A 24,790-nucleotide genomic window follows, 5' to 3' on the forward strand; every position below is an offset into this window, starting at 1 on the left:
AACATAAATATGATTTATGACTATATAGCTATATGTCAGCATAGATATATAGATAGATATAGATACAGATACAGATACAGATACAGATACAGGTGTAACTAAAACATAGATGAAGATGTATGGTTTTCTCTTTGATAAGTCTAGTAATGTAGCTTAATGAAACAGCTGAATTTTATTAAGCAACACACAGGAGTGTATTAAATATTTATCTATATTGTGTTCTTTCTCTTGATAAATATTTACTGAGCCCTACAACATGGTAGACTATTCTAAAACTACAGTTATAATGATGAGCAAAGAAGTCACAGCCCTGACCTCATGAAACTCCTAGTCTAATGGAGGAGACTAATAAACATACACATATATACTTACATACTAACTACATGTGTACACAATTACATATATTACATATTATTAACTGTACTCAATAGAAACTGTTCTCCAAATTTAGCAGAGGAATCAAAATGCATGTGAAATACTGATAGAATAGAGAAGACTTTGTAATTCTCTGAATACTTTTGACGTAAATACTATCTGTTGTTTCTCATTGTGTCTCAAACATTGTTCAGTTCTGAGAGTGTATAACTGACCAAATCATTTGCTGTTTGAAGTCATTGGCCAAGAGAGAATACTATTACTCTTTGTATTTTCATAAGGAAGAAATTGGTAATGGCAACTTTTAAGCCCTGAGGCATGTCCTCTTTGGGCCATTGGCCAACAAACAAATGAACAAACAAATAATAGAACAAAAATCATATAAAGCAAAACCTATCTCTAAATAAATCTCTGAATACCTCCAAAAGCAACTCGACAACCTGTTTAAAAGACTGGGTTCTCAAATTTAAAATGATAATTCACTCTTCTTTATCTTAGTAATCGCACACACACACATACACACACACTCACATTTATAGCATTTATCTTCTGGGCAAGCATGAATAATCATACATAAATATCATTGTTATTTTTCATCACTGCAGTTGCTTCTGAAATATTGTCAGCTTAAGAATATATATTTCTTTAGACCCTCAGCTCTATGGTCAACCAATCTTCGACAAAGCAGGAAAGAATGTCCAGTGGATAAAAGACAGTCTCTTCAACAAATGGTGTTGGGAAAATTGGACAGCCACATACAAAAGAATGAAACTGGACCATTTCCTTACATCACACACAAAAATAGACACAAAATGGATGAAAGACCTCAATGTAAGAAAGGAATCCATCAAAATCCTTGAGGAGAAACAGGCAGCAACCTTTTCGACCTCGGCCGCAGCAACTTCTTCCTAGAAGCATCGCCAAAGACAAGGGAAGCAAGGGCAAAAATGCACTATTGGGACTTCATCAAGATCAAAAGCTCTTGCACAGCAAAGGAAGCAGTCAGCAAAACCAAAAGACAGCTGACAGAAAGGGACAAGGTATTTTCAAATGACATATCAGATAAAAGGCTAGTATCCAAAATCTATAAAGAGCTTAGCAAACTCAACACCCAAAGAACAAATAATCCAATCGAGAAATGGGCAGAAGACATGAACAGACATTTCTGCAAAGAAGACATCCAAGGGATGAACAGACACAAGAAAAAGTGCTCAACATCACTTGGCATTAGGGAAATACAAATCAAAACCACAATGAGATACCACCTCACACCAGTCAGAAGGGCTAAAATGTACCAGTCAGGAAATGACAGATGCTGGCGAGGATGTGGAGAAAGGGGAACCCTCCTACACTGTTGATGAGAATGCAGGCTGGTGCAGCCACTCTGGAAAATAGCATGGAGGTTCCTCAAAAAGTTGAAAATAGAGCTACTCTATGACCCAGCAATTGCACTATTGGGTATTTACCCTAAAAATACAAACGTAGTGATCTGAAGGGGCATGTGAACCTGAATGTTTATAGCAGCAATGTCCACAATAGCCAAACTATGGAAAGGACCTAGATGTCCATCAACAGATGAATGGATAAAGAAGATGTGATACACACACACACACACACACACACACACACACACACACAATGGAATACTATGCAGCCATCAAAAGAAATGAAATCTTGCCATTTGCAACAACGTGGATGGAACTAGGGGTGTTATGCTGAGCGAAATAAGTCAACCAGAGAAAGACAATTATCATATGATGTCTCTGATATATGGAATTTGAGAGGCAGGGCAGGGAGTTGTGGGGGTAGGGAAGGGAAAAAATGAAATAAGACAGGATCGGGAGGGAGACAAACCATAAGAGACTCCTAATCTCACAAAACAAACTGAAGATTGCTGGGGGGTGTGAGGGTAGGGAGAGGGTGGTTGGGTTATGGACATTGGGAGTGTGTATGCTATCATGAGTGCTGTGAAATGTGTAAGTCTGATGATTCACAGATCTGTACCCTGGGACTAATAATACATTATATGTTAATAAAATATATATATATATATATATGTATTTTATATATATATATTTGTTGTTTCTTTGTTTATGGAAATAATGAATTATAGATAATTTCAAACTTGCAGAGTATATTTGGTACATAATTAACTAGATTTATAATATAGCAAACAAAATGATCCTTAAGTCAATGAATTGAGTAACATCCATATGTAAAATAGATTATAATAGTTCATATATTATAATGTTCTAAGAAATGTATTTTGTATCTTTCATAATGAACTATTCCTATTTGATGGTGAGCCACAGTGGGCATAGAATTATTTTTGAATGGATGGAATTTCCACGTTATTAAAGTTCACTTAAAACACCCAAGGATAAGACAAAGAAAGATAGGAGATATAAGAATTATTGGTACCATATAGAACTAAAGCCTGTCCAGTGAAGAAGTATGTGTGTTTTAATATCATATGTGTATCAGTGTAGTATACAGCCCATGGGTTTGGGTAGTTACTGTATTTGACACTTGATCCTGTGGAACAGAAAAGAAAGGGAGGGAAGGTGGGTGAAAGGAAAGAAGGCAGGTCCACAGGTTGTTTTCTTATGTCACCTACTAAACCAGTTCAAGAACATGTACACTGTCAGATCATCCTGAATAAACAGTGACGAACTTCAAAATCAGGGTAGGTTTATTGTACCAAAACGTTGTCATGAGCTCTGTGGGAAAATTATGTGCCAAAAGCCCAGCTGCCCTCTGAATGCAATGCCCAAGACTATATGTACTTTCCATTTCACCTGCCTCAGAGATGATTAACTCCTTATGTGTTCTAGTATCTTTTAAATGGCAACAACAAAACTGGTTATAGTTGTGGCAGAATGTCACGTCATTCCAAATTAGAGAGAACTCAACTAAAACGAAATAAACAATAAAGAGGAAGTATTTTTCCTCAGAAGTGAAGGTCCAGATTTGGGTAAGGAGATGACTGTGTGGTTGAACTCTATCATCAGTAATCTAATTTCTTTCTGTTTTTCCATTCTGCCTTGGAGCAGGATTGGCTTCTTTCTAAAGCTGGCTCCCATCATGGCTGCAAAATGTCTGCCAGCTTACTTCTGGTACCACAAGCTTCCTGTCTGTGTCTAAAAGGAAGAGAAAGAGGGTTTTTTCCAGACACTTTCTCAGAAGATTTAGGAAGCCTCGTTTCCAAGATCCTCACCTCACCCAAGCATGCAAAAACTTGATCTTACACATCAATGTCCCCAAATGGGTCATATGCTTACCTGGACAAATAATGGTGGGCAGGAAAACGGAGGAGATTTATTTATTTCTGAGATGTAAATAAACTTCCTCTCTAAACCCAAAGGAGGAATCATCTTCCCCCAAAGTACTGATGTAGATATCCAAATAAACCTGAAGATGATACAAGAGAGCTTTAAGAGCTGGTGAAGTAACCCCAGTACACACTGTGAATAGTTTCCTATAAGCCCTCTAATTTACTGCTTCAACAGCTGCACCCATGGCTCTTTCCTAACGCAACAAATTTTGATGGGTATAGCCATCGTTCTCAGCATTTTGTGTTTGTAACATTCACCTGCTGCACTTTTTTAAAATGCTGAAAGCTGAACTGACACCCAAATTCAAATTCAGTAGATCCGGGGCATCTTAATGAAATGGTGATTCCGTTATGAGCAATGGGAGAACCACACAGTTGTTTTCTAGATCCAATATGTATTTTTACTATTTTTCTGCTGTCACTATCATTTCTGTACATCCTTCTGCACTGTAACCAAGCAGAGCGATACAGAGTTATTTGTTTAGTTTTGTTTTGCTTGGTGCATGTGTTTTGGGCTTTGCTTTTTTTTTTTTTTTTTTTTTTTTTGGTAAAGATTTTATTTATTTATGGTGGGGGTGGTGGGGAGAAGGTGAGAGGGGGAAGGAGCAGAGGGAGAGGGAAAGGGAGAGAGTCTCAAGTTGGCTGTACACTGAGCACAGAGCCTGATGCAGGGCTCCATCCCACAACTCTGAGATCATAATTTGAGCCAAAATCAAGAATCAGACTGAGCCACCCAGGGGCCCCAGTGCATGTGTTTTTAATTTCCAGAATTAAAGGAACTTGCATGTGACGAAGATGTATTTTTTGATTTGCTGATTTCAATGAATTCTGAGAAGTGACTGGAAAAGTGAAAAATCATTTGGGTAGCATGGCATTATCTTCTGTGGTAATTATTTCAGTTAAATGTCACTAAATGGGCCACTAATGTCTACTTTGAGGCTTATTTGTACCTTTGGGGCTCTGGCTGCCACATGTTAATAGTTCATGATTCTCTGTTTGGTAGTGTAGCTAGCCACCTACAAGGCCATCTTTCCAGAGGTAACTGTAACAGTGAATTAATAGTATTACTAACCCATATGTATATGAGTTTGTGTGTGTATATTTTCATAGTATGAGTATTGGTTAGCGACATCTTTGTATCATGACCAATCACCGTTATGGAGATGTTGTATAGAAACAGAATTCTGTGCAGACTTGTGTATCTGCAGACTTTAATATTGTTAATCTGTTACAAAGATGCTTTTAGGTATTAGAGGCTTAAGGGTAGGTTAGTGCACTGCTTACCTTGGAAGGCTTTGGTTTTAAGACATTCTAATCACTAAGACTTCTATAAATTTAGAATTGTCTTTGCTTCTGTGCTGGATAGTTCTTTCTGAAAATTTCATGCTTATCCATATGTAATGGAGGGATAAAATCTCAGCATTTCTAATCTTTCACTCCTTAGGCGTCACATGCTTAGGTTAATTTAACTACATACTCCAGATCTCACCTGCCTGTGTCTATCCCTGGATTGTAGGGACCTTATGAAGTTTCCTGGTCCTTACATCCAGTTTTTTCCCCCGTTATGTTTAAGTCCAAGTAACATTATCAGAGGTCTAACCAGTCCTTACTCCAGGACTCTTTTCTCCTTTTTCCCTTTCTCTCTTAATGGATACTGAATCAACGCTTTGGGAGACAGGAAGGCAGAGTGGAAAGAGTTTGGTTCGAAAGTCACATTGACATGAGCGCAAATTCAAATTGTCCTTAGACAAACCGCTCAGTCACTCTAACCCTCTGTATCTATCAAATACGAGTAATTTTCATCTCATCATAGCTTTTTATAAATTGAGTTCACCCACATAAGGTGACCCCCCCCACACTTTGATTCTCCAGACTTTTACTAACAATGACCATCTAAGTCCGCACTTCTACAAGGCTTTATGGTATTTTCCTAAAAGGGAATTCCTGGAAGCTGCTGACAGTTTTCTTCTTCGAACATGTTATGATATATTTTGGACATAATAAAGCAGCAAATGGCTTTTTAAATATTTATGTTCTCCACACCATGCATGCCAACTGTGTTTGCCCTCTCCATTCCTTCATGTGCCAAGGAGACAAGCCAAACAGCGTGAGACGAAAATACTGTCAGGACACAAAGTCAGCTTGTCTAAGGTGTCTCTGTGCAGATGTAGCCTTAATGGGAAAGAGTAGAGACTGCTCCCTGGTTACACAGTGATACCTTGATTAACGAATCATCTGGGAACAAAGCTCCTTTATAAGCAGTTCAGCTGAGTAAATTTTTATTTTAAAACTTCATGAAATCAAATGAAATAGCACCGGCTGGTGTCATATAACTCAACGGTCATATTCGGGGTAAGCTGCACTTGTGTACAGAACAGAAATACCTCCTCACAGAGTCTGTCTGTTAGTGTAAAGGCGAAGAGGTACATTCTAGGCCAAATTGTGAAGCAACTTCAGGTAAACTCTTTTTCACTCTTATAACCACCATGCTCAATCCCCTACATATGCATAGCAGATTATTACCCTTGGAGTCTGGCTGCTCTTAAAAACTTCTGTCTGTTAAAACAGGAATCAGTTAGAGTTCATGTTACCTTTGTTTGAGTTCATGTTACCATATATATATATATATATATATATATACATATATATATGTATATATATATATATATTTTTTAAGATTTTGTTTATTCCTTTGATGGAGAGAGAGACAGTGAGAGAGGCAATACAAGCAAGGGGAGTGGGAGAGGGAGAAGCAGGCTTCCTGCTGAGCAGGGAACCCAGTGTGGGGCTCCATCTCAGGACCATGGAATCATGACCTGAGCTGAAGGCAGAGGCTTAATGACTAAGCCACCCAGGTGCCCCCATGTTACCTTATATTGATGTTATTTAGTAATGTCTTGGGGCACCTCAATGGCTCAATTGGTTAAGCCTGCCACTCTTGATTTCTGCTCAGGTCATGATCTCAGGGTTGTGAGGTCAACCCCTGCATGGGACTCCGTACTGGGCGTGGAGCCTACTTCAGATTCTCTCTCTCTCTGTGCACCCCCTGCTAATTTTTTTTTTTTTTAAATTCCTCCCTTTCAAGACAGGAATCAAAATGATTCACACTTTGAGTTATGGTTCATGTTACCTTATATTGATATCATCTAGTAATATCTCAATCCTGGCTACAAGTTAGTATTGTTGAAAGAGATTCTGACTTAACTGGTTTGAAGTGGATCCCAGAGTTTGGTATTCTAATATTAATTCACGGTTATGAGGTGCCTCGTTAGCGCAGTAGGTCGCGCGTCAGTCTCATAATTCACGGTTATGAACCACTGCTTTAGCATAAAGTTCTGTTTTACTATTGTGACCTCTGCTTTTATAATATCTGGTTTATCCTTTGTGGGTTGTAGACCACGTCTGTCAAAACCCCTTGTATCAACCTTCAAAATGCAGGTTCTTGTGGCATCACCACGGTATCACCACTTCTGAATCTTAAAGTGTGTGGTACCTGTGAGCTGAGTGTGTTTGTGTGTAACCCCTATCTTATTTATAATGTCTACTTCATGGAATAAAATTTTCCCTATCAACAATACCTTTTGATTCCTCTTTACTAATAGAAAATTCCCATGATGTGGTGACAATGGGGTATTCATATGTTCAATTTCTATTTATTTTAAAGATTTTATTTATTTATTTGACAGACAGAGATCACAAGTAGGCAGAGAGGCAGGCAGAGAGAGGGGGGGAGCAGGCTTCCCTGCTGAACAGAGAGCCTGAGGTGGGACTCGATCCCAGGACCCTGGGATCATGACCTGAGCCGAAGGCAGAGGCTTAACCACTGAGCCACCCAGGTGCCCCTGTTCAATTTCCATTTTTAACAATATAATTCATAGGAATTATAATTTACATTCAAATTAAATAAGACCAGTCTTTTTTGCAAAAGGAAGGGAAAATCAGATTCAGACAAATGAAGGGTCTTTTCTAATACATAAGTATTTTAGAGTATAAAAGTATATAAATGTTAATTTAATGTAAATACCCATTAATTTGTCATTATCCAATTATCTAATGACAGATTTCTGTAATTTTATAACTTTGTAATTCACAAAATTACAAGTCAGGAGCTTGTAGTCATTGTTTGAAAATGCAGAATATATTTATGTTCAATTTTTCTTTTTTTCTCTCTCTCCCTCCCCACCCCCATCCATCCTCCCCGTCTCCACCGCACCCCTTTTCCTCTTATCATAGCATCAGATGAAGAAGAGCCAACTTCTGCAGGTAAAGTTCTTATGTTGCTAAGATTATTTCTATTTAATTTAGTGCCCTTGTTAATCGACCCTTCTTTACCCTTTGAAGTATATTTATTCAGGTTTCAACCAAAAAACTGGCATAGTTTTATTTACTGACTTTTTTTGTTTCTTGGACCCGTTATGCTGTCACAGATTAAATGATGTTGGTTATAAGTTCTAAATAAAAAAAAAAAAAATTGAAAATCAACTACTACAGAGGAAAACACAATATAAAATATCACATCAACATTAAAGAATAAGGAAATGAGAAAATTAAAACATTAAGAAAAACCCAAAATAACAAAACGAGGAGGGAAAACTAAAATGATAAAATGCAGAAAATTAATAAAATGAGCAGAATGAAAAAAAGGAAAATGATCAAATGAACTTCTGTGATAGAATATTGCATTATCAAATATATAACTGGCACTAAACATGCTGCTCATTTACATTTAAGGTTAAAAATCATATTGTTGTCTCAAACATTCACTTTATTTAAAACAATTTTCACAGTTATAACTTAATAATGCTGAGACTTGGCAGCATAACTCTGCTGCTCATCCAGCTAACCAGCATTTATCAAGCACAAGCTAAGGTTTGAACTAAGTACTGTGAAGAATGCTAATGGTAGAGAAGGTATTGTATCTTCAACAATGGTTCTGGGACCATGGGATGGATCAAAGAGAAATGCCAGGAGCCTAAAGACCAGACACATTTCATAAGGATAAAGTGAGCGGCACAGTTGTTGAGGTTAGCAATAAATAAAAGGCCTGGGCAGACCAGCAACATCAGGAAAAAAGGAGTCAGGTCTTGAGATGTAGGGGTCAGAGGCTGGTCTGAAGAGGAAAACCAGATCTCAGTACTAGATTCCTTCTTAGACAAGTAATTGAGGAAAGGAATTAGGTCTGAGCAACAGAGCAGGAAATGGTCACTAAAACCAACGGACAAAAGGCAGTCTGATTTTGTAGGAAGGAGAGGGGAATCTAGCCCAGTTACTAGAACTTAGGTACAAGGTAGGGTCATTTCAATTCATATTTGAGCTGGTTCTAGACGTCCTGATTTCTACCCTCCTCCAAAAGTGGCCAGGTGGGGATTTTTACCTGGAGGAGTAAATTTGAAAGATCAAAAATTCAATGGAAGAAAATGAAGTAGAGGTTTTACAGATAACTTTCATAATAAATCCCAAGGATGCTTTATTGCATGATACTCATTATAATCCCTTTGGTAACAGAATCACAGAATCAGATAAACTCTCAATTATTTCATTTTTATAATATCATTAGTTTGTAGTCTGATTCGGATGCTCAGGGTTCCCTGTTATTTTCTCCCAGTCTAGTCAATGTTGCGTAGCCCATTTTAGGAGCGATCTAGTCACATGACTCTATAGCAAACTCCTCTGTTGCTATGACTCCTCTATTGCTATAACTCCTCTGTCTAGTTCCTGACTTCTTTTTGCCCTTACTTGAGGTGTTAGTGTTCACAGGGTTACCCAAAGACTCTGTGTTTCTCAACCTTAACTGAGTTTTCTCTTTGTAACAATCCTTACAAGCAAGATGCTTTTCTAGCCCAGGCTCATTCCTCTTCTGTCTTATTTGTTCTGTTGCCTGCCAAACAGTTCTGGTACGATTGACAAAGAATTATTCTTTTTGCATGGGGAGGATTAATTTTAACCTAGTATAAATGATATTTAAGTATAATATAACTATTTCTTCGTGTGATTTTGTTATTTTTAAGTTATTTTAACAATTTATCTGCCTACTAAGAAAATCTTTTGGTAAATGCAACTGAGTATTTTTTTTCTCTAAGTATTTCTTTTTCTCCAGAATGATCTGAACATCATAAAGTTTAAATTCTAGTTTAAAAGTATTTTTGTTTTTAGATGTGACTGGGTGATTTTGTTGTGATTTTAGCACAGACTTTTAGAATAGAACAAATGTAATCTTAAGGAATATATTAAATAAAAGATTTCATGCACGGATTAGCACTGAGAAAATTTGTCATTTAGGAAAGCAGGCACTGCTTCTATATAAAACCTTCCAGTGGAAGTTAAGTGTTTTAATTTTATCAAAGTATATAATAAAAACAGTATTATTGTCCAGTATTAAGCCTTTTGACAAAATATTTATTATGAGATTTGTAAAAATTTGATTTTACAATGGATATGAATAGTTGTAGAAAGTGGATTAAGATTATTGTAGTTCTTTTTGGTAACTTGCAACCAGTTTTCTCAACATTTTTCTTAAATGAATATTTATTATCTGTTTATGTTTCTTTTTCAGTAATAATTATCAAAAGATACCTTTTATTTAAAACTGTTATGCAGAATATATTTATTTCATATATGGTTAATAATTCTCAGTTTTTACTCTTATCTTCTTCCGTTAATAGAATTTATGTAGAATAATCTTCTTTAAGCTCAGACTCATTTTACAGTCTTTTATTTTTTTATTTCTTTCCTAGCTGTTTAAATCATCAGTGAAATGCAATCTTTTGTTTGCCCCCCAAGTTTTACCTGAATTAAACTTTTATATGTTTCTACATAATGTCTTCAGTATCTTAATCAGACTCAAATTCTTCCTTCAGATTTACAGCATAATTGGACAGTAACTTCTTCAAATACATACTTTAATTTCTTTAAATGAAATAATTTGGATGTTTCCATTAGGAGATCTGCTACTCCTCAAAATTGAATAGGAGAAAAAATAACAAAGCAAATGGGGGTGTTGTAGGGTCCTGGTTATTTGTTATTAATATACAAATTATGAAATAAGAATGATTCCTCTAAGCAAATCTACACATGATATCAGTGCAGGTCCCTAGTGGATACTGAATGATACTATTTATTAAATGTTTGCCGTGTATGGATATTATATAAGAAATCTAGGTTGTTTTTATCCTACAAGTACACAGAATTGGATTAATTATAATTCCACAATGTGACAAGTTCTCATTGTTCAGAACTGTTTCTTAAAAGAATAATAAATAGGGTTCTATCTTGAATAACATGTAGTGTGAAAAAATCAGAATGATAGACAATATAACTCTGAGAAAATTAATGAGTTATTAGGTAGTGTTTTACTCATGTTACAATGCTACAAAATGATATAGGCCTTTCTCTTTACTAAAGAGCCTATTTGATTAGCCTTTTATTAGAATATTATGAATGCTATTATTCAAACAGATAACTGATCCCTCCAGTCTATTTCCATCTTACAATGTTTACAATATTTTTAAGCTTTATTCTGTATTTATTTATTTAGATATGCCTAATTTCTCTTATTTAAACTTCTAAATTGCCATGCAAAAAAGCAAGTGCTTAATAACTGCTTTTTTTTGGTGTTCTGTTGTGGAGCGGAAGCATAAAACATCACATCTGTGTTTCTCCTCTTGCGGATATGTCCTGTTATTGAATATGAGCATCTGCTTGTTAATCATTCGGTTCTGATGGCATGCATTAGCCTAGGGGTGCTTGTTATGTAGCATCTGAGTTACTAGGGCAGTATCACCTAACACCTGTTTCTGTAACTACTGAAAGCTCCTTTTTATTTATCTTTGTTGAATCTTATGCTCAGATATTTAAACATCTTATTTCATGGAGTATAAAAAGCACATCCATGAACAATACAAGAAATTTCTTCAAACTAGGTTATATCCCAATAATAACAAGCTAATGAGATTCATATTTTTAGAGTGGCCATTCAGATGCTGTACTTTCCAATGAATCACTGTTAGAGGTGATACACACAATCCAATTATGTTGCTGCTGCTCAGCTATGTTTTGGGAAGCTCTCTTTTGAAATTTCCTTCAGACTCTGTTTATGACATTGTAATATAAATTATTCCTTTATAGTCTCAGAACCATGCTATTATATTCCTCAGACTTTGGCCTAATAAATATGCCTTCAAAAACAAAGATTTGCAATTATTAAAAGTGTATAGTGTGTGTGTATCTGTGCATGTGAAATATAGATCAGTTTGTAACTTTGAAAAGAAATCAGTTTCTAACTTTTGAAAGGAGATACATGATATTTAGATTAAATTTCATAAAATAACACTCTTTAATAAAGTTAAGTCAGTGGTTGCTTCCCACTCAGTTGCACAAATTCAATTTTCATTTATCTTTTATTTAAATTTCATAATAGGGAGAGGCTTCATAAACTGATTATACCAGTACTTGTGTCTGTGTCCTTTAAAAAATTAAGACATTTACATTAGAAAACTGACCTCTACAAATGAGCTAATCTATATAAAATTTAATTTATTAACCATAAGGTATATTTCATCAAGCTTATCCTCACATAAATTTCCTCATTCCTCTTAATTTATTTTGTCTTATTAGCTATTATTTTACCTCTCTAGAAATACCATTTATTCATTAAGGTGATGAAATCATTATAAGAATAACAACAGGGCCAGAAATGAAAAATGTTACTGAATGCGATCTAAGTCAGTTAAAAACTAGCTTGTCAATATTGTGGAGATCTTGTAGCTCTACAACAGGACAGTGGCTAAAATTAAAACCGCTTACTGTTTTATTCCAATCACCGCAAAAACAAAGCTTGATTTTTTTTCTTCTATTCTTGCCTAAGGAGAGATTTTTAATTGCTTTGTTACTTTTTTAATATTAAAGAACTGGGTTTGGGCTTATATAAAAGTAGCTATTAATACGGAGCTAACAAATGACAAAAAATTATGATTAGAAAAAATGGAACTTTTAGGTGAATGTAAAAGAATCTTTTTAGAAATCAGCTATGTTAAAACACTAGTTTATGAGAGCCATACTGTTCTTTATGTTTATAAAGTTAAGATTTCATAGTTTACTTAAATGTTAAACTTATTTGAGAACTATCAATATCTGATCCCACTTGGTAGTGATGCTAGACATTGCTGCCTGGGTACAGTAGTTTATAATAAACTTACTGGGACCTCCCTGATGCCCATCAGAGATGCAGACAGTAGTGACTGGGCATACCAGGCATCATTATTTTCACTGATTACTTCCAAATCTTTTAATATGTTTAATCTTTCAAAAGACCAGCTTGGCCATTGAGGAAGTACACACACCACCAATCATTTAACATATAATAGAACACTGACTACAGTAATAAAGAATTGTAACTATAGTTTTACATATATAAATATATATTTGTGACCTTATAGATAAACCATGTGTGTGTATAAACATATGCATATGTGTATGTATGTGTGTGTCTGTGTCTGTGTGTGTGTGTCTGTGTGTATGTATGTTTAAAACAAATGTTACATATTTCTGCAGCTAAACACAGTACACAGAGTGATTAGATATTTTCCTCTTTTAAAATATTTAATTTTGGCCCTACAAAACCTTCCCTTTGTTATAGTGAATTTTGTGATGTTCTTCACTATGCTATAGATTTCTTTTAGACTCGTTCCTGTTTTTTTATGAAATTTAATTCTGCATGGCTGACTTTGCTCAATTATTCTACAACCCATGCATTTTGAAAAGGAATAAAGCTTACCATATTATTCTCTAATGAACAAGAGCTGCTTTTGCATTCTGATCTTAGTACTTTATTTCCTTGGGGTCTGAAATAGAGCTTCACATCCTCATTTTTGTTCGCCTTGTATTTGTTACAAATTTTTTCTTTTTCTATATAGATATATTTTCCCTATAGTGCCTGGAGAAACTTTACTAATTATTTTATCAAGTATATTCTTGTTCATAAAGATATGCTAAGGAAGCTGAAATATTAAAAACTTACATATAAAAACGAGTACATTATTGCTATAGTCTCTAAAAACCAGAAGTTATTATCTGCAGCTTCTCAATGGAATAAGGAAGAAACCATTGCTTCTAAAGATTTAGCTTTGTCCAGTTTCCTGAGGCTTTAGTGAAAAGACCAAATAGAATGGCTTTTGTTTTTTTTATAAAATAAAACTTTTCTATTGATGTGTGATAGTATATTGAACTGTAAGAAAAAAAATAGTTGTTATTTAAAACTCTGTTTTATGTAGATAATATTTTTTCATATTTTTGCTAAGATAAACTTCCCTGTAGTATAAGATCTTGTTACCAGTAGGGAATTTGGGAGGTTACCTACTCCATATCTTTCTCTTTAGACAAGTTTAAGCATTAAACTATCACAAGAGGAAGAAAATATATTTGTACCTCTGTGAATATAGATATAGTTATACAATCTATCATCTTTCCCCAAAAAGTATAAATCTGAACTTGAAGTAAAGTTAAATATTGCCAAGAGATATGGAATAATAAAAATCCCTCATAGTATAACTCGAAGATATAATTTCTTCAGTAGTATATGTTAATATCTAGCAATGCATGCATTCTAAAAAGTTACTGTGTGACATGCTTTCATTCATACATCCATTCATACATTCATTCATTCATTCATTCATTTATTTATTTTTGAGAGAGAGAGAGAGCAAGGCAGAGGGAGGCAGAGAACCTTAAGCAGACTCCACACCCAGTGCAGAGCCTAACAGGGGGCTTAATCTTCTGACCCTTAGATCATGAACTGAGCTGAAATCAGAAGTTGGACCTCAACCAGCTGAGCCACTCAGGTGCTCCTGTGTGACATGCTTTAGTTATAAAAGAAAAGTCAGTTTAGTATTGCTTGAATAATAAGAGATTTTATTGTCTCACAGAATTGATAATGAGTAACTCATTGATACCAAAAGTCTTTGTTTTGTTTTTCTTTCCCCATCTTTTTGTTCTGTCTTTGGTAGTACAAAATTTATTTTCACTTTCAGACTGGATTCCCTCGTGGCAGTGATATGTCTGCCAAAAGCTACTATGGCTATGTGCACCTTTATCTGTGTCCAGAAAGAGCAAGAAAGCAAGCATCCTGAGATCCACTCTAATTGGACAGGCTTTGATCCCTTCTGCCATCCCTCTGAAACAGCCAGCTACTCAAGCACTTCCCCTGGAGCCTAAAGTTAGTTCCTGCTTTCTCTCGGGATCAGGAGCTAAGGGGCACCTCTTTGTCATTTTTAACTACTTTTTTAGTTCTACATTTTGGTATGTTTTTCATATTATTTTATAAAAATTCTTAGGAGACTCTGGAAATCTGTTTGTTGAAAAATAACCTCAATACACATCTCAGTTATACTAAAGTCTGTACTCATATTTGCAGTATTTTACATCATGACTTTTTAAAATCTCAACTTCACTATATACTTTGTTTTTCTCTCATGTGCTTAAAAATATTTTTATGCTTCCCAAAACTGCATATATATATATATTATCTTTATTGAGCTGATCTTTCTTTTTTGCTTTAATGATCTGTTTCTACAGAAACTACAAAAAGTTTACTCAACTCTAGTTCTTATGTGCTACTAACTGTAATCTTCCTTTCCCACATTTCAAAAAAATGACAGTCATGTTAAATTTCATTGTCCAGAAATTCCCAAGAGTATTAAATACTGTCATTACTTAACCCAGGCTAATATTATCTTATTATAGATAAAGATTTTTTATCATGAACTTATAGCCAAAACATAAAGAATATTAGAAAATGGCTCTTCAAATTTAGTAAACTTTTTGAGCTTGGGGGAAAAAATGTGATTAATCTTTGCATGTATGTTGCTACAGTTTTAAAAATTCAACTTTTTGAAACTCACTTCCATCATAATGAAAAAACTCCAGAGGTATAACTGGGAGGGAGACAAACCATAAGTGACTCTTAATCTCACAAAACAAACTGAGGGTTGCTGGGGGGAGGGGGTTTGGGAGAAGGGGGTGGGATTATGAACATTGGGGAGGGTATGTGCTTTGGTGAGTGCTGTGAAGTGTGTAAACCTGGTGATTCACAGACCTGTACCCCTGGGGATAAAAATATATGTTTATAAAAAATTAAAAATTAAAAAAAATAAATAAAATAAAATTTTGATTTAATATAGAAATTTCATGTTATTTCTTTTAATAATAGTTAGGTTTTTGTGCTGTTGTCCTTTAGAATACTGGTAGAAAAACCAAAAATGAAACCCAAGTTAATGTTAAGCTCAAATACTGAAAAAGCATAAAATTAAAAACAAAATGGTCATAAAGGTATACAAATGGAAGTGGAGAGTGTATCAGTAAGGATTCTCCAGAGAAGGAGAACCATACAGGGGCACCTGGGTGGCTTAGTCAGTTAAGCATCTGACTCTTGGTTCTGGCTCAGGTTAGAATCTCAGGGTTGTGAGATCAAGCCCCATGTCAGACTCCACGCTGAGTGTGGAGCCTGCTTAAAGACTGTCTCTCCCTCTCTCCTGCCTCTCCCCACCCAGTCCTGCTCACTCTCTCCCTCTCAGTCAATCAGTCAATAAACCATATGTGTGTATGTGTATAAATACATAAAATATATAGATATATATATGTAAAGTACATATAATATATATTTAAATATATATTACATTGTGTGTGTGTGTGTGTGTGTGTGTGTGTGTGTGTGTAATTTATTTTAAGGAATTGATTCATGTGATTATAGGCTTTGGCAAGTCCCAAATGTGTAGGGCAAGCCAGATCAGCTGGAAATTCAGATAGGACTTTTTTTTAAACTAACATACAATGTATTATTTGCTTCAGGGGTACAGTCTGTGAATCATCAGTCTTACATGATTCATAGCACTTACCATAGCACATACCCTCCCCAGTGTCTATCACCCAGCCACTCTATCCCTCCCCCCACCACCCACAGCAACCCTCAGTTTGTTTCTTGAGATTAAGAGTCTGTTATGGTCAGGTGGGACTTCTAAGTTACAGTCTTGAGTCAAAGTTCTTTTTTCCCAGGGGAACCCTAGGTTTTACTCTTAAGGCCTTTAACTGATTGATTAGATGAAGTCCACCCACACTGTAGAGGCTAATCTGCTTTTTGAAAGTCAACTGATTATAGACAGCTACAAAGTATCTCCACAGCAACATCTAGGCTAGTATTTGACCAAGGAACTGGACACCATAGTTTTAGCCAAGCTGACACATAAAGTCTAACTATCATAGAGAGTGAATAAAAATTATGTAAATGTAAAATATTTTAATTCTTTATATAAAGCTATTTCCGGAGAAACAGGTACGCACAGTTTCTAACATTTAATAATGTGTTTGTTGTTCCACTATCTGTACACACATATGCTTTGAGCTTCTTTAATTTTTAATCCTCCCTACATTGGTTGGATTTATTTTTAAGGCCATCTTCAATTGTCTGGTCCATTTTTTTTTGTTGTTGTCTCTAGTTTCACCTCAACGTTTAATACAAATAGATCACTGAGAAGTATTAATTTAATATTCCAGGGATTTGTGGGCTCAAGGAAAGCATTAAACTTCCTGGTTCATGATGTATAAGATAAAACTCCATGGACTTGCAAGCCTGAACCTATGCTTGTAGTGCCTTTATTGTCAGATAAATAGCTACCTCCTGCCTGTAGAGTATTTTCCTTTTATAGCTTTCATTTTCATTGTCTGTAAAATGGGATGGATAATAATAATGCCCACCTTAACGGTTTTCTGTAGGGATCAAACATGATGATACATTAAAGCATTGACCACATGATGCCCATTCTATAATAAGGACAGGGAATCTAAACATTATTTTTACTTTTGTTATCATCAATGTTGTTTGCCATATTATTATTTTATTACTATTCTTATTTTGATTATGATTATCAAACAATATGTGGAGTGTTCTGCATACAGTATTTTACTTAATTTTCACAATGAATCAATACAACTTAAAGATAAAATATATCTATATACCATCTATCTGTCTGTATTCCTACTTCTAGAGGAGAACACTGGATTTTAAAGCATTTAGAAGTATGCTCAAAGTTATGTAACTAGCAAGTAACAGAAGCAAGATTCAAATTCAAGTTTTCCTGGGAAATAAACTTGTATTTATTCCACTTCAGCAAACTCTGCTTTTTTATTCACTTATAAATAGCTTTAAATAACATATATTTCTTTCAATTGTAAAAGCAATACACAGTTATTCAATTTTTTATGTGTATATCTTAAAACTGAACCCAATAGCTTGCAAAATGTTAGCTCTCATTTTTAAATGATGGTCTGATTACTATAGTAATTTATGGACCTTGTGGATATTTTTTAAAAGAATATAATAGGAGATGAAAATCCACCTGGTTGCCTGCATCCATATTGAATATTTGCATTTAAAAAAATAGTCCGCCTCAGTCTAGCAGCTCTTACAGTCTTCTCCATCCCCGTGGCTCAGGGTGGAAGGTGGACATAATTTGCACCCTGCTCCATGACCCCCCGGATGCATTTTCTAAGACTGCCACGTTGTCCTTCTGTTTCTGGAAAGCCAGCACAAACCCCGGGCACCTTCCCATCACAGGCAGGGCTGTGCATTCACGGGTCCGTCTGACAGCTTCTCCCAAGAGTGTCTGCGTGACTACTCCATCACATCTTTACTATCTCGATCCAAAGATGTCTTCTCAGGAAGGCCATCTCTTTGTCTCTAAAAAGGTCACACCTTTTCCACGTTGTCAGGTCTCCTGGTTTGATTTACTTTTTAATGTTAGCACTGTCTGCACACTCTACATATATAGCTTCTTTATTGTCTCTTCAGGTGGAATATAAACTCCCGAGACATGGGATTTTTGGGGTCTGTTTTATTCACTACTGAATCTCCAGCTACTAGAACAATGTTTGGTATGTGGTAGATGCTTAATAAATAGCTTGTCGTATGATTGAATTGACGAGTAAAGGCAGCCATACTGATTTTATGCTGACTTTAAGGCACTGTCAACCTGAGAACATACACAAATGTGTAAAAAATGAAACAGGAGTCTGACGATAGATATATTTCCTCATTTAAGAAATAAAGGATAACACTTCTAATTTGCTAAGAATCTTAAAGATGCTTTAAAATTACTGAAATCCCTTGACATCGGTCTTGGTTTTTCTGCTTTTGTTGCCACTGGAGTAAGTGTGTTTTGCCTAGTAATTCTTCCAGGGTAGTGCCCTAACACTGTCATTAATTTAGCCATTGTTAGTAATTTCTGTATGGAAACTGCAGCAGTGATTTTAAGAAGCCTCAAACTTGACACTAACCATAATCCAGTGCAGGGCATGGGCTGGAGAATGGGTGGCTCAGGGCAAGGAGGCAGCCCAGAATGCACAAAGTTGCATGCAGGGGCTGGGCAGGCTTGCAGGGCTGCTGGGCTGCCTGAGTTTGAATTCCAAGAGGAATGAGAAAGGGCCTGCAGTGGTTTAGTATCATAACTTACCAGGAATACGTCTTTATTGATTGCTGTGTCCTCAAGCTCACAGACACTTTCAAGAAATCTTTTCTTCAGAGTTGCACGGGTAGTAGATACCTGTGTCCTCAAGCTCACAGACACTTCCAAGAAATCTTTTTTTTCAAAGTTGCATGGATGGTAGTTTTTTTAGGTTAGGACTTGGAGCAGCACATTTAAAAATAAAATGGACCGGGCATAGTATATTTTGGGGATACACTTAAAAAAAAAAAAGATGGTTACCTAAAGCAGACTTTCAACTGCTAGACTTCACCAAGATTTAGAGGTTCATTCCCTATTTATTCAGCTAATTTTCTGTTTCTCTAAACAGAAGTCTAAATGAGAAGTACCCAGTATTATTTTTTATCAAATTTATGTGATATGCTTAACATAATATCCCTACCTATTCGTATCTAATTCTCTGCTTCTCTGGACAGAAATCTAAGCAAGAAAATATCCAATATTCTTTTTTATCTAATTTAAACAATATCTCGTATTTCTATCCAATTTAAATAACATTTTTGATTGTTCCAAAAGCTTACCAGAAGCTTTTGGAAAAGAATGAACAACCCGGTTCTCAACAGCGAAAACAAAGATTAAAACCCACTGTACATATCCACCAGTGGTTTGTGCCAAAGCTTTAGATGTTCTGCAGAGGACATCAGAGACAGGACATCTGAGACAGAGACAGGACATCTGAGACAGAGGCACTCTGAAACCATTTCATCCCATAACTTAGCATCGAAAAACGAATTGGTAGGAGTTCGGCAAGTACTGAGCTACTAATGTAAACAAAGCTAAGATAAGAAAAACTAGGAAGTGAACAGACAGGTATCCCCCTGGAATTTGAACATTCTGAACCTCTACCTATCTAAACACATTTTTTTCCCACTATTTATTTAGAAGATCATCAAGAAACCATGGACAATTCTGATTCCTGTTCCCTATGCTATGGCAGTCCTTAGTCTGATCATCTTTCAGCAGAATACTCAAGGAATTTTTCTAACTTCCAAGACTGCTGAGAATTCATAGAACTGTAAAAAAGGAAGATTAGCATATTTTTAAGTAACTTGAGTTTTCAGACGTGATTTTATTTTCAGTCTCTTTTGTATCTGTCTCCCAATTTCTTTGTCTCCCTGACCACTTGGGTTAGAGGTAGGAAATGGAGGGATAAAACTATTGATTCCCACTAATTTTATTCTTTCTCTGAAAATGAGGGAACCAACAAAAGCTGGTCCCTTAAGGCATTCTTTCATTTTACTCACGAAACCTGTACCTGGTTTTTATGACCCATCACACCATGTTTCTTCTCCCTAGGCGATAACAGCCTCCTCTATTCCAAGTCATATAAGCTGTGCTCATTCTTACCTCAAAACTTTAATTCACATTTTTCTGTTTAGAGCATGCTTTTCTTTCCCTGTCATATCTCCAGAGCCTGTCCATCTTTCACACTCACAAGGTATGGAGACGCAGTCGTTTCTTTCCTTACAGGGATTTGAGTTCCTTTGTTATGTTCTGGATCTGCACTGGAGTTGTTTTTCCACTGAGGCTGGGGACTCACTCTTGACTGTGAGCCATCCTTCTGTTGCATTCCCAACAATGCTGAAAACGGGGATGAATACCTGCTTTGTGGTCTCTAGATGGTATCACTAAAAGTATTACCACCTGTTGAGACCATAAAACAGAAAGAGAGAGAGAGAGAGAGAGAGAGAGAGAGAGGGAGAGCAATCGATCAAACAGTGGTTTTCAAATCTAGAAAATATGTAAACTGTATCATAGTAGCCATATGCAGGCAAATTACAATGATGTGAGTCACTTTTCTTGATTTAGATCATTCTCTAATCACTTTGATTATATATAGCTATATTAGTTTTCCAGGGTTTCCATAACCAATTACCATAACCTTAGTGATATAAAACAACACAAATTCACTCTCACAGTTCTCGAGATCAGAAGTCTGAAATCAAGGTGTCGTCAGGGTCATGCTCCTGCTGAGCACTCTAGAGGGGAATCCTTCCTTGCCTGTTCCGGTGCCAGCCTCTCCCAGTCGTCAGTGTTTCTTGCCTTCCTTGATCAGAGCCACATCGCTCCCATCTCTGCCCTCATGTTGGCATTACCTCTTCCTTTTCAGTCTGTGGCTTCTCTTTTTCTTTCTATTATAAGGACACTTGTCATTGGATTTAAGACCCACTCAGGTACTCTAGAAGATCTAGAAGACCTCAAGATCCTTAATTAGGATCTTTTTATCAAATACGGTAACATTCAGAGGTTCCAGGGATTTGGTTCTAGATATATCTTTTGGGGGAGCATTCTTCAACCTACTAGAGCAGCTGAAGTAAGATGTGGTAAATAAATGTAAAATGAATTAGCTTTTTATTTTCTAGACCTGAAGTTTTTAAATAAATGAACATGTTAATGTATAATCAAAGATTCACAAGAATTGGTAGAATATTTCTTTCTTGCACTTCTGACATGTTGTACTTCCTGGCTTTAAAAAATTGGTCATAAGAATATAATGATGAGATCCTAATTTATTCAACAAAACAACATGTATAGCATTCATAAAGCCTGCAGATCTGGTCAAAACCTCAGCCAATAGAATTCAATAAAGGTGAAGCTAACCTCAGTATCAGTGGAAATTGTTTATGTTTGAAGAAATGATTTCTAGGTTAAAAAAAATTAGATAGCAACTATAATATGTAGTATTTTAAACTTAGGTATATTTGTGAAACATCTAGAAAGAGAAAAAAAACAGAGGTAATATTATGACCACATTATAAAGTAGCTTCTTTTCATTTTAAAGAAGAAAAGTAATATTCACAAATTTCTTCTTAAATATTTTGACATAATTTTATAATTGCTTTATAGTCTTCAGCTTTATAGAGTCTTCAGCTTTAATGCTGAATTTGTTAATTTGTAAAGGCCAGGGAAAGAAAAGCAGAACCGTAGATTATAGGTACCTAAATGCCTTTGCCTTACCCAGTCAGCTTAGAGTGACACAGAATTAGAAAACATAAAATTAAACCTTACCTTATTTCCATTTCAATTTTATCATTTATTGGCAGAAAAAAATCATCTCAATATGGATGATCTGTTTTGAATAGAAAACAAATATTTACTGTGGTAAATGAGAACAGTCTTGTCCAAATTCATTTTAGCAATTTGGGAGCGAAAGCTTGATCTTACTGTAGTGAATACAAGAAGTACTATTACTACTTTAAATTTCACTTTCATGTAATTTTAACATGTAAATCTTGTTGGTAAGCTGACAATATTTTTTACACCTAGAAAATGTCCCCTGAGGGGAGTGATGCTAAAAGGTGAATTAGAATGGGCTTAGAAACAAGTCTAAGCTCTTTCTAGATTCAGGTAACAACAACCAAGTGTCCCACTATGATGTTGAAATGACTCATGGGAAATCATCATGTTGAGTAATTTGAGGGATAGAGCAGAAAATACCAGTAGATGCCTATAAAAAAGGAGATGTCAGGAAAACATTTTAATGGAATTTCTTCCACTTTATTTACCATGAACTGGCTACTCAATAAATATGTGTTTTCTGTTGCTGAGTGTTAAAGCACTGCCAATGTTTCTACCCCATGATTGATAGGAATTGAGAATAGCTTTAGTGTTCACCATCTGTCATTAAAGAGTCAAATTCTTCAAGTGGACATAGCTCCTTTATTAGATTTTAAATATTACGGCTGTTACACATTTTATATTGCCTCTGTGGACAAGATGCAAGTTTACAGTGACACATCTGACTTTATTGTTTTTCTTGCTCCTTGTCAGATTACTGTCCATTCTTATTTTTGTTGGTTATTTGAAGGTTTCTAGCTATTTCACATATTTAGGGGCTATCTAAAATCTTTCCTGAAAAAAGTGAGAAACAGATATGCATAAACATATATTCATGACTGGGTAAAAAGTTATTACTTTAATTTTCAAGTCTACTTGTAGGGCACATTTCATTTAAAAATTATACAAAAGTAACATGTCTCTTTTAGGTCATGCAGCCATTTTTTGATAGTTGGCCTTGGGCCAATGAACATGTGCTTGTAAATGGTCACAATAGAAAAAAAGAGAATTTTAAGAATGATTTTGAGGTCACAAATATGCTATTTAAAAGAAGAGCATGAGACTCTTTGAAGAATACTGATGTATCCTGACATTAACTGGAACTCAGGCAGACAAGGGAAGGACAGTTTGCATGTAGGTTTAGAGACAGAAACTGACTAGATAATGACTAAATCTAGGCATTTAATGGAGATTCATACAAACTTCAAAATAGAATTGAAGAAAAGGGAAGAATTTTATAATTAAGGAGTGAGCTGAAGATCGAAAACACGGAACATAGTTATAGAAATATATTAATTATCCTGATGGCAAAAATTCCAGTTGTATTTTTATCTGCATTTTGATGAAAATAAGGGAAATGTTTTCTGTATCAAATATAGTCAGGATAGACAGTATTCAAAATATTTTAGAATTGATTGTGTTCTGTATTGTTACTTTCAATGCATATATAGAGCGATAGATGAAAAGTGAATCTGACTGGCAAGGCTATATAAATGTGCAGTTTTACTTGGACAATTAATAACTTTCTAAGTACTTCAAATAACTTTGTAATAATGATTATTAGGTTTATTCACTGTGTCCAATAAATGTCATAAGCATTATTTTCTAAGGTAAAATTGTGTTTGATGTTTTGCTTTCATTAGCTATTTTAGAATTAAAGTAATAAAGGTACAGATCAACAAAGATGGAAAAATCTGTAGGACAAACAGATAAAGGCAACCTGTTCTCTAATGATGGAATCCAGTATCTGTAAGAATTGTTGCTTATGTCTGAGGAATGGCAAAAGCATGTAATAATCCAATGTTTTGAAAGAAAGCATCTATCTACAGATGTACTTTCCTGGCATGAAATGTTGCCTCTTTTCTGAGATGGGTAATATGAGATATGTTGTCTCTTAAGTTATGTAAATTGAGTATTTTTTTAGAGAAATGTTGACACATTTTTTTTATAAGTAAAGAATAATATCTTCTCAAAAGTCTAGAAATGAGGTGAGCCCTGGACTGAAAGTTTTTAATGGCCACTTGTGAGAGTACCAGGCTTCCATTATGTGATAGATTCTGTAAGTCACTCACCTAGGTGACCTTTCAATTAAATTATTGGAGTGCATTCTAATTCAGGATTTCCCTGAAGATCAATTTGAATATTCATCCAATTCAGAAGTTCCCATGCATCTCATTAAGCATTACGACCCACCAGGAACATGTGCTGTTGGCACACCAAAATCAGCACTGAGATTCAAATGCCTTTTGAGAGCAATTTGTGGAATTAATTTACCTATATGATTTAGGCCTGTTAAGGGGTTCATTCAACATCTGTTGGGTCATCTTTGCTAGAGACTTTTTATCTGATGAAATAAAAAAATATTCCTAGTGGTAGTATTTACTTAATTCCCTGGATTTTAATTTAGGCAAACATGAGGTATAATGCTTATAAAACACCCCATCTTTGAGATTTCTTCAGCTTAATGTTCTGCAGAATATTAATATATTAAAAGCTG

The 24,790-nt window shown here is 35.3% G+C and overlaps 1 protein-coding gene across 2 annotated transcripts in view; it reads left to right on the forward strand.

Annotated features, from left to right (window-relative positions):
• Positions 1-24,790, forward strand: part of EDIL3 (EGF like repeats and discoidin domains 3) — a 413,532-nt gene that overhangs the window by 139,310 nt on the left and 249,432 nt on the right. Inside the window, exon 3 of one of the 2 annotated variants that reach the window (XM_032335809.1) lies at positions 7,943-7,972. The exons of the other annotated variant lie outside the window; for it this stretch is intronic. Coding sequence (XP_032191700.1) covers positions 7,943-7,972 — 30 coding nt within the window. The remainder of the gene's footprint in view (positions 1-7,942; positions 7,973-24,790) is intronic. 2 annotated transcript variants of the gene reach the window in all.

This window comes from Mustela erminea, chromosome 3, assembly GCF_009829155.1.
Source record: "Mustela erminea isolate mMusErm1 chromosome 3, mMusErm1.Pri, whole genome shotgun sequence".
In the NCBI taxonomy this organism is placed as follows: Eukaryota; Metazoa; Chordata; class Mammalia; order Carnivora; family Mustelidae; genus Mustela; species Mustela erminea.